This window comes from Abramis brama, assembly GCF_963993115.1.
Source record: "Abramis brama genome assembly, chromosome: 20".
Lineage (NCBI taxonomy): Eukaryota > Metazoa > Chordata > Actinopteri > Cypriniformes > Leuciscidae > Abramis > Abramis brama.
Window position 1 is genome coordinate 15,723,945 of NC_139982.1, and position 16,083 is coordinate 15,740,027.

Here is a 16,083-nt window from a genome sequence, read left to right on the forward strand (position 1 = left end):
TAGTGTGTACGGGAGGTGCAAACGTAGCAAAAGGTCTCCGTTTTTAAACGAAAACGCAGTAGTGTGGACGGGGCCTGAGTGTGTGTGTGTGAGAGAGAGAGAGAGTGTGAGAGTGTGAGAACCTTCTGCCTGTCTTTGATGTACCAGTTTGATTTATATTGTGAGTAAAAGTTTGCATTAGAACTTTTGACTCTTCCTTGTCTTCTTCTTCTGCCTGCACCACACCGTGACACATTTATTGTAGTGTTATATTTAATGCAGGCTCTACAATGTAGCCTACTGAAGTTTGCAACCAAGATAGAAATTCTAAATGGTTTTATTTCGGGAAGCACAAAATGAGACTGTTTAAAAGCATTTCTTCTTTTGTATTCATTGAAAGCATTTATTCAAAGGAGTCATATATACAGACTGGTCATATATAAAGCACTATATAAATAAAGATGACTTGTCTAGACTTGACTAAAAACAAAGCAAAAATTATTTTTTAAAACAAAGCAAATGTGGCTGTGATAATAATAATAATACATTATTTTATAAAGTGCCTTTAAAAGCAGCTTCTCAAAGCACTGTACACAATATAAGCAATACAATTGAATAAATAACAAAATAAACATCAACAAAATAATTAAATAAACATCAACAAGCAAATGCAAGTTTTAAAAAAAATTGTCTTGAGTTGACCTATAAAAATGGCATATGTCTGGAGTTCAAGAGGCAAAGAATTCCAAAGATCTGGAGCATTGGAAGAGAAAGCCTCAGAAAGTGTCACCCAAAGTTCTTAAGCGTGTTTGAGGAACAACCAGCAAGTTCGATTGTGAGGAGTGCAATCTGTGATTAGGATTATAGGGATGTAACAGTTCTGTTAAACAATGTGGTGCCAGGCCGTGCAATGCTTTATATGTGAGCATTATAATCTTGACTGGGAGCCAATGCAAGGATTCCAAAACTGGAGTAATATGATCGCATCTCCTGGACCCATAAGATCCTTGCAGCTGAATTTTGTACATATTGGAGCTTGTTTAGTGTGGCTTTAGAAACTCCGGCTAAAAGGGCGTAATAGTTTATTTTTATCAGCTTTTCTGCTACAGGAAAATTGAACGTAGAACGCAATCTTGCAATGTTTCTGAACATCTAGCAACCACAAACATCAATGCTAGGGACTTGTTACCAATGCAAGCAGAGCCGCCTTAACCTAATGTTAGGCCCCGGGGCTGAGAGGTTTTGTAGGCCCCCCATCCCCTCGATTTATAGAGTCTCATTTTAAAAAAGTGTAATATCTAGGTAATCTACATCACATAATGCATTAGTTTCTTTCGAGACCTACAACAGTGAGTTTTTTTTTTAATATTGTTTTCAATTTTAATATTGTTATTAACATATCACTGAGCACATAAACACAAGACACTTTATTTAACAACCACACACAGCAACTAAATTTCAACTTTATGCAAATGAGAAGCGATTTTCGCGAGCGACAACCAATAGGAAAGAAGCCTTTAAGTGGAGATCAGCTCCCGTCACCGTCTCGAGTGCAGGAGAGACAGAAGAGTTCAAGGGCGATTTCACTGTTTTATATGATTTGACAGTAACTAACCACAAACATGGATATAATAAAATGATGCACGGAAAAGAAACTGTCGACAGTCTCAGTGAGTTTATTCTGGATTTAGTGCGTAAATCATTTTGTTTACAAATGAGATGCTTTGCAGTTGTTATATAGCCTACATGTTAAAGATTTTATTTTGGATGTGTTCATTGTGATTATATTGGCTGGGTTTTTAAAAGTTTATAAAATTGAAAGGATCATTGCTTGGTGCATTTGGAAACAAAGCTTGTCTATTTCTAAATGTAATCGCGTGCATCGCTGATGATTATAGGCTACTGTCCGTGTGTTGAAAAAAACGTCGATTAAACACACTCGCAACAGACACCCCAAAGCGGAGACGTTAGTGGCACTGAGCGGACACGAACCGTAACCCCTCATTTACACTGCACACGTGTGCGGTGCATTACGTCTGCGACAAGGTTTTATTCCGTCCTCCAAGCGGTGCCAACTCACACCAGGAGCATTTCAGAAGCGGGGCGACTGGATGCGCGAGACCACGTGATTTGCCTGTCCGACTGGGTTTTTCTTGATTTTTGAGTTTCTACCATACAGTCTAGGGTTTCTACCAAGGATATTGGTGTGTAATACGTTTGGGAGTTTGCACTGGGTGTTTATTTTGAATTTGACAATGTTTTTTTGACTTTTATTTTGTATTCCCGGTGCGACTTGGACGCGCGTCCGTCAAAAATAGACTAGGCGCCTATATTTAGCGAAGCGGCGCGGAGAGCCGCTTCTGGGAAGCTTCTGAAACGCACCGCGTCGCGGCCGGTGTAAACACAAGCATTGAATAGAATGGGCGCGATCAGCTCCGGTAGCCGTGTCGCAGCCGTAATGCGCTGCAGACGTTTGCAGTGTAAATGAGGGGTTACGCCTCATTCGCGCCGCGGGACCTCTAGACGCGCGTAAACTTGTCTTTGCATAGACTTAACATTGAAATCACTCGCGCCAGACGCTCTTTTCGCGTTTGGTGTGAACGCACCATAACAATAACATTAGAGCGACAGCACTACCAACGTCCACAAGCGACTAGCGACATACAGCGACAAAATCTGACAAGTTAAAACAATATGACCTTTTCAGCTCATCATGAACCTGAACATGGGAGGCCCCTGAACTTGGGAGGCCCCTGGGCTTCAGCCCAGGTAAGCCCGTGCATTAAGGCGGCCTTGAATGCAAGATAACACAAATGTCAAATTTTCAGGAAAGTAACGAGCTGGGCAAATATTGTGGCGATTATTTAAAATGAATCGAGAGGCAGATATCGTTATCGCTATTAAAATACGATTAATCGTGCAGCCCTACTTAGTGTGCAGATTGTCATTATACCATCATGGAGCAGAGCGAGCAAAAGTAACCTTGCGTGACCTCAGATGAGCAAAAGAGTCTAGATTAGCAGAAAGAGCGTTATTTAACTGTGAGTATTGTATAAAGCGCTATATAAATGAAGGTGATTTGACTTGACTATAACAAGAACATTACAATGAACACTGTGACGACCTGTGTCTTCCATTGGGGTTTTCCTTATCCATGGATGGATTACTCCGCCCTCCTACCTGATTTCATCGGTGACACCTGTTGCCGATTTCCCTTTTCTCCTTTAAAAAGACACAAGATGGATGGCAGAGAGCGCGGCCTATTTGATTGCTTTTGATATTTGTTTGGTTATGTTTCTTTTTTGCATGCATCATACACCACAGCACATTACATTTCCATGCATTCATCTAACATGACACTACTGACACCTGACTGCTACAATACATAGTTTTTGTATAGTTTTTCTTTTTGTCAATAAATAACTTTCTTTCAAAATTTGTCTTTCTTGTGTGTCCCAATTTTTGTTGCGTCCCTTTTTGAGTCACAGGGCGTAACAAACACAAATTTGAAAACCTCACTACAAATAATCCAGAACTGAAGATAAATGATAATAATCCTACTCTGTCTGTTACACTTCCTCACACCTGAAATCACTGATACAGTGAATCTCCTGAACTTCTCCAGATCATTTCTAATCCATTCATGTTGTAACATCTGCTCTAACGTTGGGCGTTTAGTTGGATCCCTAATCACATCACTGCATTCTGTACACATTATTAAGGAGAGAGCTGGTTAGTCATGACCATGTGACACGAATGGTGGCATATGAAAACAGCATCAGAAACTTGATTAAAATAAGGTAAAGTGTTCTTTATCTTTCTTTAAAGGTGAAGTATGTATTTTCTGCGGCACTGAGCGGAATTACAAAAATATAGCATATTTTCAAACATCCAAACGCCCCTTTCGATTGTCGCGCCTCCCTCAACTCAAACATCACAAACACAGCTCTTACTGGTTCTTGTGAAGGCATGTTTCAGGTCCAACATATTAGGAATACTTTTAATTGTGTTGCATTTGTCTTTATGAACATTTGTCTTTCTGAACGGGTGTATGATGATGCTGTATGTTATTGAAGTATACTTTGTAGCATGTTGCATCTCAATGACCATTCGCTTTGACGTGTTCATGACCTGTTTAATCTTTACTGTTAATTATTTGACTGTAAATTTACAGTAAATTGCAGGTTACCAGTTGCATGACTTTCACAGTAAGTTACTGTATCATTTTTACAGTAAATAATTGTGAAATGACAGCTGTATACTGTGACTTCACAGTAATTATGCCATCGTATTACTGTGATTTAACTGTGAAATTACAGTTAGTGTCTATGTATTACTGTAATTTAGCAGTAAGCTGCTGTAGAATTACTGTATTTAACGGTGATTGTCTATACATTACTGTGATTTAGCATAAATGATGGACCAAACAAAACTGATAAAACCAGTGGTTTAACTTTTATTTTTTAGAAGAAAAATACAATTTAATAACAGGAATAAACACTGGGTAACAGTCTCTTTTTTTCTGTAGACACTCCGAAGTCCGAAGTCTTTTGCATTTTACAACGGGTGAATCTCCAGTTGTCACTGGTGATTGTCGTTTGAACCTTTCTGGATCCGCCATTCAAAACGGTAAGCTTGTAATAATGTTTTTAATTCCAGTGGTACTGGTGGATTTCAGCGGGAAATTCGAGCATGTCTTTGCGTCATTACGTCACATCTGTACATAAAGAAGGTGTCTCGGCTAGTAGGCTATATTGCGTGTGAGGATGTTTATAGGTGGAGATTTATAGCCTTTTCTCACAGCACTTGATATAAATAAACTTATCAGTTTGATGGCGGATCCAGAAAGGTTCAAACGACAATCACCAGTGACAACTAGAGAGTCACCCATTGTAAAATGCAAAAGACTTCGTTTGGACTTTGGACTGGCTACAGAAAAAAAGAGACTGCAACCGGCCCATGGGAAAACAAGGATAATATCGGAAGGGCATTAAATGTAGTCACGCAATGCTGATGCTGTTAACATTAATAATTTGAGAACAAAGTATAATTTGCACGGTTTGACGTGATATGATAAGCGATCGTTAGATTTAATCAGCGCGATTTACTGCAATGCTTTTTTCCCCTCAGTTGGTCAGAACAAAAGTGGATGTTACTTACTTGTTCAGATGACATTTTCCGGTGAAAATTCTTATGTTGGTCATACTTCCTAAAAGTAGAATCTGTGATTGCGAATGACAGTATCCACACCGGCGCGGCGACTGACAGCCGCACATTCTCCTCAAAACATTGGATTCATCCACGCTGTGCCATGCCAAGGCACAACCCACATAAAGTTGATAATTCCGCGAATAACTGCAATGGCAGATTTCGAACAAAGATGGCGACAAAGAGGAAAAACTACGGATTGCAGCTTAAAATAAATAGCCTAATTCAGTGATATTTTAAATGTAAATTAAACTCATTAAAATTGGTAATATTGTTTTCGAACATGTTGTCAGTTTGTGGCACATGTATTTGAGTAGCATGTGCCACTGAATGTTTTGTAATACCAGTGCTATTGTATGTTGATTTTCACGCAAAGTCGCAAACTGCCCATTCCAGGAAAGACACTAAATAAATCTTGGGTTGCTACGACTTACGCATTAACAGTCGCATTCGTTACTGTAAACCTTTAATTTGGCATGGTGCTGTACGGACGTATGCCGGTAGGATGCTTTACCTCTTTAAGCACATCTACATAAAAAGCTAATAAAATCTTTAAAAAATTGTTATTCATAATATTTGACAGCCACTACTGTATATATTAAATAATAAACCACAATGCAGGTCTATTAATAAATGAATAAATGATCTTTATTGGTGATAAATGATATCATTTGAAGAGCTTTTGGTCTGGATCGGGCTGGACAAAAAGAAATTCTTCCACTGGAACTGTTGATCCAGATTTCCAACAGCTATTTCTGCAAGTGTACACCAGAACTGTTCCGAACTCCAATGGAGTGTCTGAGAAGACAAAAACAAATCACATCTTACACTACATACACTAACAAGTAATAAGTAAGATGTAATGTACAGTAAGCCATTCATTATCGCGTAATACATCCTGAAAGTATCAGAGGGATAGTTTGAGATAATTACTGGCTGACTTTACATTGTTACAATCCATAAACAGACATGAAATATTGATTTGAGTTCTAAAGGTCCTTGCACACTGAGTCCGCAATTCTCGTCTGAAATTTTCGCTTAAATACGGCCTTAACGTTATGTCAATCATGTTTACACACTGCCTCCGAAACTTTCGTCCAGCATAAAAAAATTCGGATTGGGTTAAATTTTCAGCATTTCTCGCATTAGTAGCAAGCATTTTGACAATTCAGAGCCACCGAATGACGAATACGTCATTCCTATTTTTTATATATATTTTAAAAACATTTGACTTACCTGAATTTGTGCCTGCACTACTGAGCAAACTGACCAATGCAGGCATGAGCTGAAATTCGAAAACCCTCGGGCTGCCACAGTGACCACAGAATGGCACCATCTCATTAACATTGAGAGGCGGCTTTGTTATAAATAGAGGTGATCCGGCCCAACTGTACCTATAAAGTGAGATGTAAAACATTTGATTAAAACATGAGTAAATAAAACTATTGGGTGTATAATACAATGAATTATCTCATTTTGTTATGCAGAAAACACTGGATGTCGTTCTATTGTTTAAAAGTGCCTTTTCTATTTATTATTTTTTTTTTTAAAGTGATTCATCCATGTTGTTCTTTTCTCTCTATTTATTTATTTATTTATTTTTTATTGAGAGAAGAAAAAAAATTACAATATTTCCATTCACAGATACAATTTATCCTTTTTTTCCCCTCCTTTCTTTTTTCTTTTAAACATATATGCATATGTAAAAAGTGCCTTTTCTATTGTTTTCTGAAGTGCCTTTAGACCTTACGTTTTTGTAACTTAAAAAAAATAATGTAAACTGATTTTATTTTAAGTTGAAGTACTAAAATAACTAAAACTAAAACTGAAATAAAAATTTGAAAAACTATAAAGACTTCTTTTTTTTTTTTTTTTTTAGAAAAAACTAAAGAAAACAAAATTACTGAAACTTTAACAAACATTTGTATAAACGGCCCCTTACAATGCTCCAGGGCTCCAGATTAAAACATTACGATGCTGCTTAAATGATAAATTTCTTCCTTCTATTTTTCAGTCTCACAAACCTAAAGTTCAGTAATGGTTCAAAGTTAATTTAGAATTGGACATAACCAAAAGAATGGCTCGTGGTTCAGTGAAAGAGTCCGTATTGAACCGACAGAAATTGTCCATTTTGACAGCTCTGTTTTTAACTCCTCCCCCGACTGTAGGCGGCAAATCTCGACGATCGGTTAAATCCAGTCACAGCCGAAGTCGAACATACCTTTTAAGGCTGTTTCGTGAATCTTTCTGACTGATTCATTAAGAGTCATTTGTTCACGAATCAGACAATGCGGCTCGTGTTGCTGCTGTAGTAACCCAGACAGCAACATAGTGTCGGCCCAGATCCGGGCCACATCTGCTACTTGTGGATTCCACGCGTACCAGATGTTGCTGTCTGGGAAGTGCTGGCACTTTAAGTAATTTGACAATGTAATTTGATGAAAACACTTATGGACACACAAAGCTTTCCTGAATGGGAATTTTAAATTATTGTAGCACATTTGTAATTTTTTGTAACATTTTAGTCACAGTCTGGGGCCTAATTCTTACTGAATATCAATACTAAAATATTCAATCACCGTAACACTTGTTCAGGACAAAGAGATATTTTCTTCATGAAACCGGTGAACACTTCATCTCCATGCTTGACTGTGGCTTTCTCATATTCCTCCTGAGCTTCCCCACTTCCACAACTAAAAAAAGTATAGAAAATTAGTTGTTACATGACTAATATACAATTTAAGGAGACGTTCATATACGTTTAGTCATGTAGTGCAATATACATTACACTTTTGTTCAGATTTTATGTCAGAAACTCACTGAAAATACTGTTGTAGACACTGCAGTGTTGGGGCATTACAAGTAACATGCATTATGTAATCAGATTACTTTTGATGTAACGAGTAAAGTAATGCATTACTTTATAAATTTACACATTAACATTTGAATTACTTTTTTAAGTAATGTACTTTTCATTTTAATGAAATTTTTTGTATAATACTGAAGTTAAAATTTAAAATATCGAAGTAAAATTCTCGGTTACACTTTATTTTAACGTGTCTTTGTTACAATGTAATTATATATTTAAGTACTGAGTAATATTAATTAACAATATGTACTTACTGCAAGGTGAGAAAAAGTAACGTAACACTACTTTCCATAAAAAGTAAACGTAGTTAGTTACTTTTTCAGGGAGCAATGCAATATTGTAATGCATTACTTTTAAAAGGAACTTTCTTCAACACTGTTGTAAAATCAATCCTCCTCACCTTCGAATCTCACCGACAATCACTCCTTCCCTTTCCTCATACTCTCTAAGCAGTTCGTTTTCATGATCCGTGTCATGAAATCCATCCAAGTCTGTTTCCTCCATAACGCTTATGTAGAACGACTGAAAAACGTGCACATGGGTGGGTTGGAGGGCACTTTGCTGATCCACACCTCCATCAATGCACAGGCCCTGAAGCTTGCTGCTGACATCAGTTCCTTCATAAACACTGTCATTTGGCACTTGTACGCCGCTTTCAGCCACATTCTCTTGCTCTTCTTCGTCCATCCCCCAATCATCTGCATCATCACACCAATCTGTTCTGGACATTGCAGGTTCTGTACATGTCGAGGTTTTGTTGTCTTGTCTTCCTTTGATGTCGTCATCCAGGCACTGAGAGCGCAGGACAGTCCAACTAGGTATATATAGAAGCGACATGGTCAGAATGCCAGAACATAAAACGTTTCAAGGAATAGTTGAAGAAACACATCTGATATGAAAATAAAGGCCTAATCTAAATTGACAAGATGTTACCTTTCTGATTTGCCAGAGCACTGTGGATTGGTGCAGGCAAATACATTGATGGTTCTGTGGTACGGAGACGCCGCAAGGGGGCAGTAGACTTGAACAACATGAGACAGGCCTCTCTGACACAGACTGCATATGGGATACTGGAGAGTGATTATTGGAAGCAGGTCCTGTTAAAATGAAAAATTCAATGAATACAATGTGTGTGTGTTTATTGTATCTCTTGTATATTTTTGTGTATGTACAGACCCTTTCCAAAAAATTAGAATATCATGGAAAAGTTTATTTATTTCCATAATTCCATTCAAAACGTTAAACTTCCATAGATTATAGATTCAGGGCCCACAACTTAAACGATTTCAAGTATTTAGTTGTTTATTTGTACATAATTTTTGCTTCCAGCTCATAAAACCCACGAAAACAGGATTTAAAAAAATTTGAATATTACATGAAATCACACTTAATTACATGTAATTACACAGTGATACCATGGTCATTGAACCAGCTTTTGGTTATTTTGGCAGTGTGGGCAGGTGCTAATCCTGCTGGAAAATGAAGTCAGCATCTCCATAAAGCTTGTCTGCTGAAGGAAGCATGAAGCTCTGAAAATGTCCTGGTAGACGGCTGCGTTGAGTGGACAGCACAGTGGACTAACACCAGCCGATGACATGGCTCCCCAAACCAACACAGACTGTGGAAACTTCACACTGGACTTCAAGCACCTTGGATTGTGTGCCTCTCCATTCTTCCTCCAGACTCTGGGACCTTGGTTTCCAAATGAGATGCAAAATTTGCTCTCATCAGAAAAGAGGACTTTGGTCCACTGTGCTTTATTAGAGTCAACGCAGCCGTCTACCAGGACATTTTCAGTGCACTTCATGCTTCCTTCATTTTCCAGCAGGATTTGCACCTTCCCACACTGCCAAAAGAACCAAAACCTGGTTCAATGATCATGGTATCACTGTGTAATTACTGTGTGATTTCATGTAATATTCAAATTTTTTGAAATCCTGTTTTCGTGGGTTTTATGAGCTGGAAGCCCAAATTATGAAAAGCTACACACTCCATCAAGTAGGGTTAGAAGAACTGTTGCCAAACATAGGCTATAACATGCAGAAATATAATCACTGCAGTAATGATCCAAATCATAGCATTTGCCTATTTAAATCCAAACCGCAATTATTTTGGCTTGACAGTGTATATTAATACTTTTTAAGGAATGCATGCATAAACTATAAAACTTTAATTATTTAAAAGTTATTTATAGTTATTTATCAACATAGCAGCTGATAAACTGCATTACAACAGCAGCGCGGCCGCCATCATCAGTGGGTTGTTTAATGTGTTTTTTTGGGGGGGGGCTATCCTGCAGACGAGACACTAAAAAATTCTTTCCAAGAAATTTCACTTGGCAAAAACTCCAGACAACATGAGCTGTAGAAAATTATAAGTGATCTAGAAGATTTATACAGCTTTTTACTACGGATACCATTGAAAACACGGCAAGTCCATCCCTCGCTTTCGTACCTGTCATGGCGCTGCTCTGAAAATGTCTATTTATTGACTATTTACCTATTATTTGATACATCATATCGTTTATAATTATAATTAATCTGTATTAAATATTAACTTCTTGGCTTAAAAACATGAAATCAGTTGAATCGCGACCATTTAGTAACCTGCATAGGCCTATTGGAATATACAGTCAAGAGAATCAGTTCAAAAGAAGTTCAAAAGAACCGAGCCAGCCAGGAGTCGAACCTAGAATCTTCTGATCCGTAGTCAGACGCGTTATCCATTGCGCCACTGGCCCGATACGTGTAGCGTCTGAACATACGGGAACTCTCAGTATACCAGTGATCTGATTCAAAAACACGATTAAACTTAGTTAATGACAGCTGTGTGTGAAATTTCAAATTACGTCGTTGTAAAACAAACATCGAATACCCAAATTAAAGTAATTTGAAATAACCGACATGTTTAGCCCCATAGTTAGCTAACTGGCTAGCTAGCAATTGCCTTCTTTTAAGCACTTTTATAAAGCTAAGCATTTAATGTTTACTTCAGCAAGTAAAGAAACCTGAATTAATTTCGCGTAGATCTCAAAGTTATTGACTGTCTACATGAGGAATTTTATTAACTACAAGATAACCAAGTAACGTTAGCTGTCAAGCAGTGTCTTTAGCCTTTAGTTAGCATGACACAATCCCCGAGTATATGTACAAATTACGTTTCCTTTACCGGTCTATCTCCGATTTTGTTCGTGCAATAAGATGTGTTTTTCTTCTTGTCAATAGCTCCATCACATATTCCTACAAGAACTGTCTCGTGTATCGATGTTGCCATGATTATTGAGCAGAAATCCTCAGTCCATGTGGTTCTCTGAACACGTGGAGAGACTAAAGTTGACACTCGTCGCCTATATTACCGAATCGTTTTGATATTAATAGTCTTGAACGTGTTTTATCAAATCGATACTGGTCTATAATTGATATTCAATCAGAAATTATCTGTTTAATTTAATACTTTTTTTAGCAATGTATGTTATGTCTGTAAGATTTATTCAAATGATTGCAAACGACATTTGATTCCGTTAAGTGAGCTGCATAGACAGTACATACATTGTTTTGTACATGTGAATTTATTTCATTATTTATTCATATGAAATAGGACTGTTGGTTTTTGTATAGATTCATTTGAATTATTTTGGCAAATATGTCGTATCGGGCCAGTGGCGCAATGGATAACGCGTCTGACTACGGATCAGAAGATTCTAGGTTCGACTCCTGGCTGGCTCGGTTCTTTTGAACTTTGATTCTCGAACCTACATTGTGACGGCTCTAATCGAGTCTGGCATGGATGCTCGCATAAATATGTACGTGAAATATTGCACATTAATTCAATATCATATAAAAAAATTTTTACAACTCATGTGATGATTCATTGACTGAATACGTTTCGCTTCATGTTAGACGGTCTTATTTCTGGTAGTGACAACCAATCGCGCGCTTCATGCCACCTGTAAATCGTGGTTATTCTTGGTTATGACAGCCAATCACGTTCCCTGCTGCAACCAAGATTCGTATTATTCTTGGTTATGACAGCCAATCACGTTCCCGGCTGCATCCAAGATTTGTATGCTGTGCAGGCTTGTGCAAAATTCAGAATTTCAGAATTGGCCTCCATTCAATTCATGAATTGGAATTTGAATTGCATTTACTCCGCCCCACAGGACGTTGAATTGAATTGGGATTGGAATGACAGGAAGTGGAATTAAATTCATGGCAATTCAAAGAAATTCCACACAGTCACACAACAGAAAGAATGGGTTAAGTCTCGAATGCATTCAGTGTTAGGAAGGTTACTTTGGAAATGTTATTGCTGCTTACTGTTATTAGTTACCCATTATAAATGTGGTTTGGATTACTTTATTTAGATAACTTTATCAATGCAAAGCAATTTCGTTTTAAGTTGATTAGTAACTAATTGAATTAAACATTTTACATCAGTAATACAACTAAATACAATTACATTAATTTTGTAATTTAATAACAGAAATTTAATTTCACGTAACTATTTACTCCTCAACCCTGCATACATTTTGTTCTAAAATAGATATTGATCAAATTCTTGAAATAAATTACCCCCTCAATGTTGTTTAATTAGTTTTGTTCCAATGTAATTTTCATTTCAAAGTAATCACACAAACACAAAGTTGTTGTAAATGCAGTTATCATTTATTCCAATGCAAAAAATTACTGAGCAACACTGTTGCATCTAATTCTCAATAGCTCCTCAAATGTTTTTTCATTGAGTCTGCACCGTTCTGGTCTGAATATCTTTCCTGCAACACTAAAGATTCTCTCAACAGGTGCAGAGGAAGCTGGTATGGCAAGATATTTACATGCAAGTTGAGCTAGGGCAGGAAAACGGCTTTGGTTTTCTCTCCAATAGACCAAAGGATCAGTATCCTCTGTAAGACAAGGGGTACTCAAGTACACAGGGACCTCATGTGGGGCTGTGTCAGCTGGCATAGCAGATTGACTTTCCATGTAGGAAAACAGTTTTGGGCGTTTCTTTGGTGGAGCACTGCCATTCATGGTTGCATTCCCTTTTGGGGAGGCAGACTCAACTTTTTCAGTGAGAAGGTTTTTGATTATTACCTGCTCTTCACCAATACACCAGTCCAACTTAAACCTTGGGTCGAGTGTGGCAGCCACCTGGAAGCATTCCATGTCTTCAAATTTTGTTAAACATCTCTCAAGTGAGGATTGTAGAGTTGAGACAAACTTTTTATTACCGGTCATCTTCATGTTTTTGATAGCATGCCTTAAGCCCCTGACACAAGGGATGATGAAGCTGGAGGTTACTATTTTCTCAGCCTGGCATCTGTCTGTAGCTTCCTCAAAGGGTTCCAATACCTCACAAAGCTCCTGGATTATTTTCAGCTCATATGATGTCAGCTGGATGGGGCAATGGAGCTCAGCAAGTACATCACTTGGGACATTGAGAACAGACCTCAGCATCTTTAACTGGCTATTCCAGCGAGTGGCATTCGCAGGCTGAAGTTTGTGCCCTCCGTCTAGGGCATCAGTAGCCAGTGTGGACTTGTGACAAAAAGAAACAAGTTTTTGGACCTTTCCCAGTAAGTTTTTTTATGGAGCCAGCATCATCCATTGCATCACGAACCACAAGCTGAAGAGTGTGGACAAAGCATGAGCTTCTCTCTGGTGGGAAGTAGACCATCTCCTCTTCAACATTCACCACTTCAAAATCAGATGTCTCATCCTGCTCTTCCTCTTCACTTTCAACAACATGCATTGGTGGGAAGAGGGTGAATGCCTTTATCATGTTGGAGGCATTATCAGTCACAATGAATGACACTTTGTTCTGAATATTGTAATTTTGAAGAACATCTTCATAAATTCTACAAATGTTTTCAGCTGTATGCCTCCCTTTAAAACGCTGACAGCTCAGCATTACACTCTGCAACATGAAATCTATAATGAAATGGCCAGTCATTCCAAAAAATGACTTCATTGATCGGTTTGACCAAAGATCTACTGTCAGGCAAATATGCTCAGTTTTTTCCATCAGATTAATCAGATGTGATTTTACAGTAGCTGAGCGCTGAGGGATAAGGTCCTGGCTGAGAGCTCTTCGGGAGGGCATTGTGAAGGAGGGTTGGGCCAAATGCAAAATATTAATGAAATCCTTATTTTCAACAGTACAGAGAGGGAGGAGACCATTTGCAATATATGTAACAAGACTGTCAGTAAGAGCAACTTGTCGTCTATTAGTTGATGACCACTTAGAGCTGGAACTGGCTGTTTCAGAAGGATTACCATGATCTTCATTCTGGTTTGGCTGGATTGTGTAATCACTGGTTTCACAGTACATCAAGATTTCCTGATGTTTTTTTCTGTAGGGAAAAAAGTACCTCAATGTATATTACTCTTTAAGAGAACAAATATTTCTATTAATTCCACAATTGACAATAATTGTGTTCTTGATTTACAATAAGTAATAAGTACAAATTGTGCTTGCATGCTTTTAAACACATATGATATCCAGTGTTGGGGGTAACTCCTTACAAAGTACCATCAAGAGATGGTTTTCAAAATAGAAGACTGTCTGTCTGTTAACTTACTTGTAGATGCCTTTTGAAATTTGAAGTAGCCTTGATGGAGCCACAGACTGGAGCACTGCAGTGCTTGCATATGGCTCTGTGGTTTCCAGGGGTTCTTGATGGAATTGGTTCTTCAAAATGAACTAGTACAGATGACCTTTTATGCCTGCTATTATTTTCCATGTCACTGTTGTTACAGGTTTCAAATCTATCAACCTTTGTAATCTGAAGTTGTAAGGGACTTCTGAAACTTGAAAAGTCCATTAAATTGTGCTTTCAAACAAATGTCCACCTGAAATTATTTAGCAACCATTTTAAATACTTGGTTAAAGTAAAGCATTCTGGGAAATGGAGTCATGTTCCATCATGTTCCACAAAATTACAATTACAATAAATCAAACTTAATTATTTGTTCTGTGACTAGAGCTTTTAACATTCAATGCTGGGGGAAAACATATCCTTTTAATGTAATCTGTACAAGTAGTTCAAACTAATATCATTTATAATGCAATCATATCTGACATATACTGTAAAGCTTCATTGTTAAACACTTCACTTAAAATATGTATATGAATTTCTTTGAATTTTTATTGAATTGCAATTCTGCTTCATTTCATTCAAATTCGAATTGTAATTCTAGATCCTGTTTTTGACATCAATTCAAATTCAATTCAATTCTGAATTGTGCACAAGCCTGATGCTGTGGCGAATCACGTTCATGCCACCTGTAAATCGTGGTTATTCTTGGTTATGACAGCCAATCACGTTCCCGGCTGCAACCAAGATTCGTATGCTATGGCCAATCACGGCTTGTATCGCTTCCATGATTCAGCCTAGTAACTAACCAAGAATTGACCAATCAACGTCAAGAGCCATGCCAATCTGACTGATACAGTGGAAGCGGCAAAGGTGAAGGAGGCCAACAAAGGAAAGCCGTACACAAGACCCCTGTCCCCGGAGATAGTGCTGGACAAGGCCAAGAAAAGCTTAAAGGGATAGTTCACTTTGAAATAAAATTTTGGTATGTTTTAGCTTACCTCAAGGGCATCCAAGATGTAGGTGTCTTTTTTTCCGCAGCAGTTTCAATTTTGATATTTTTAGGTCAAACCGTTCTTGTCTGTCAGTCATTTCATGCAGGTCTGTGGTCACTGTCTCAAAGAGCATGCACAAAGTCCAAATTAAAACAATTCCCCATCGTCCAAATTAAACAATTCCCCATCGTAAGTACACATTGATGGCCTAAGACATGAAACGAGCGGTTTGTGTGAGAAAACGAACAGTATTTATATCGTTGTTATCTCTTGAACATAGCCGTGTCCAAATGATCTGAGGGCGCGGGCGGGTATAGATATATACACTAGATGTCGCTTGGCTACGGTTTCGTTCCAATGAACTGCAGTAGCCAAGGCGACGTCTAGTGTATATATGAGAAGCATTTATTTTAGTTTATTTATGTTTAGTTGTGCCTTAA

The 16,083-nt window shown here is 37.9% G+C and overlaps 1 protein-coding gene and 1 pseudogene across 2 annotated transcripts; both read right to left on the reverse strand.

Moving 5' to 3' along the window:
• Positions 1-5,811: 5,811 nt before the first annotated feature.
• Positions 5,812-11,385, reverse strand: pdcd2l (programmed cell death 2-like). The gene is made up of 6 exons (XM_084095976.1): positions 11,225-11,385; positions 8,990-9,153; positions 8,457-8,870; positions 7,767-7,880; positions 6,424-6,581; positions 5,812-5,985 (listed from the first exon to the last, which is right to left on the reverse strand). Exons 1-6 carry the CDS (start codon positions 11,327-11,329, stop codon positions 5,855-5,857), a joined length of 1,086 nt encoding a protein of 361 aa, XP_083952102.1. The 5' UTR covers positions 11,330-11,385; the 3' UTR covers positions 5,812-5,854.
• A 1,237-nt stretch (positions 11,386-12,622) lies between these two features.
• LOC311071586 (zinc finger BED domain-containing protein 4-like) lies at positions 12,623-14,502 on the reverse strand (annotated as a pseudogene). Its single transcript has one exon. The product of its transcript is annotated as a zinc finger BED domain-containing protein 4-like (transcript).
• Positions 14,503-16,083: the final 1,581 nt, after the last annotated feature.

What these genes read in the sequence shown, in the direction of transcription:
- pdcd2l (XM_084095976.1), bottom strand. Translation starts at nt 11,329, where the DNA reads ATGGCAACATCGATACACGAGACAGTTCTTGTAGGAATATGTGATGGA. An exon ending in TGCTCTGGCAAATCAGAAAG is followed by an intron (nt 8,871 to 8,989) that starts GTAACATCTTGT and finishes ATATATACCTAG; the next exon opens with TTGGACTGTCCTGCGCTCTC. An exon ending in TAGTGCAGGCACAAATTCAG is followed by an intron (nt 5,986 to 6,423) that starts GTAAGTCAAATG and finishes TTGTCTTCTCAG; the next exon opens with ACACTCCATTGGAGTTCGGA.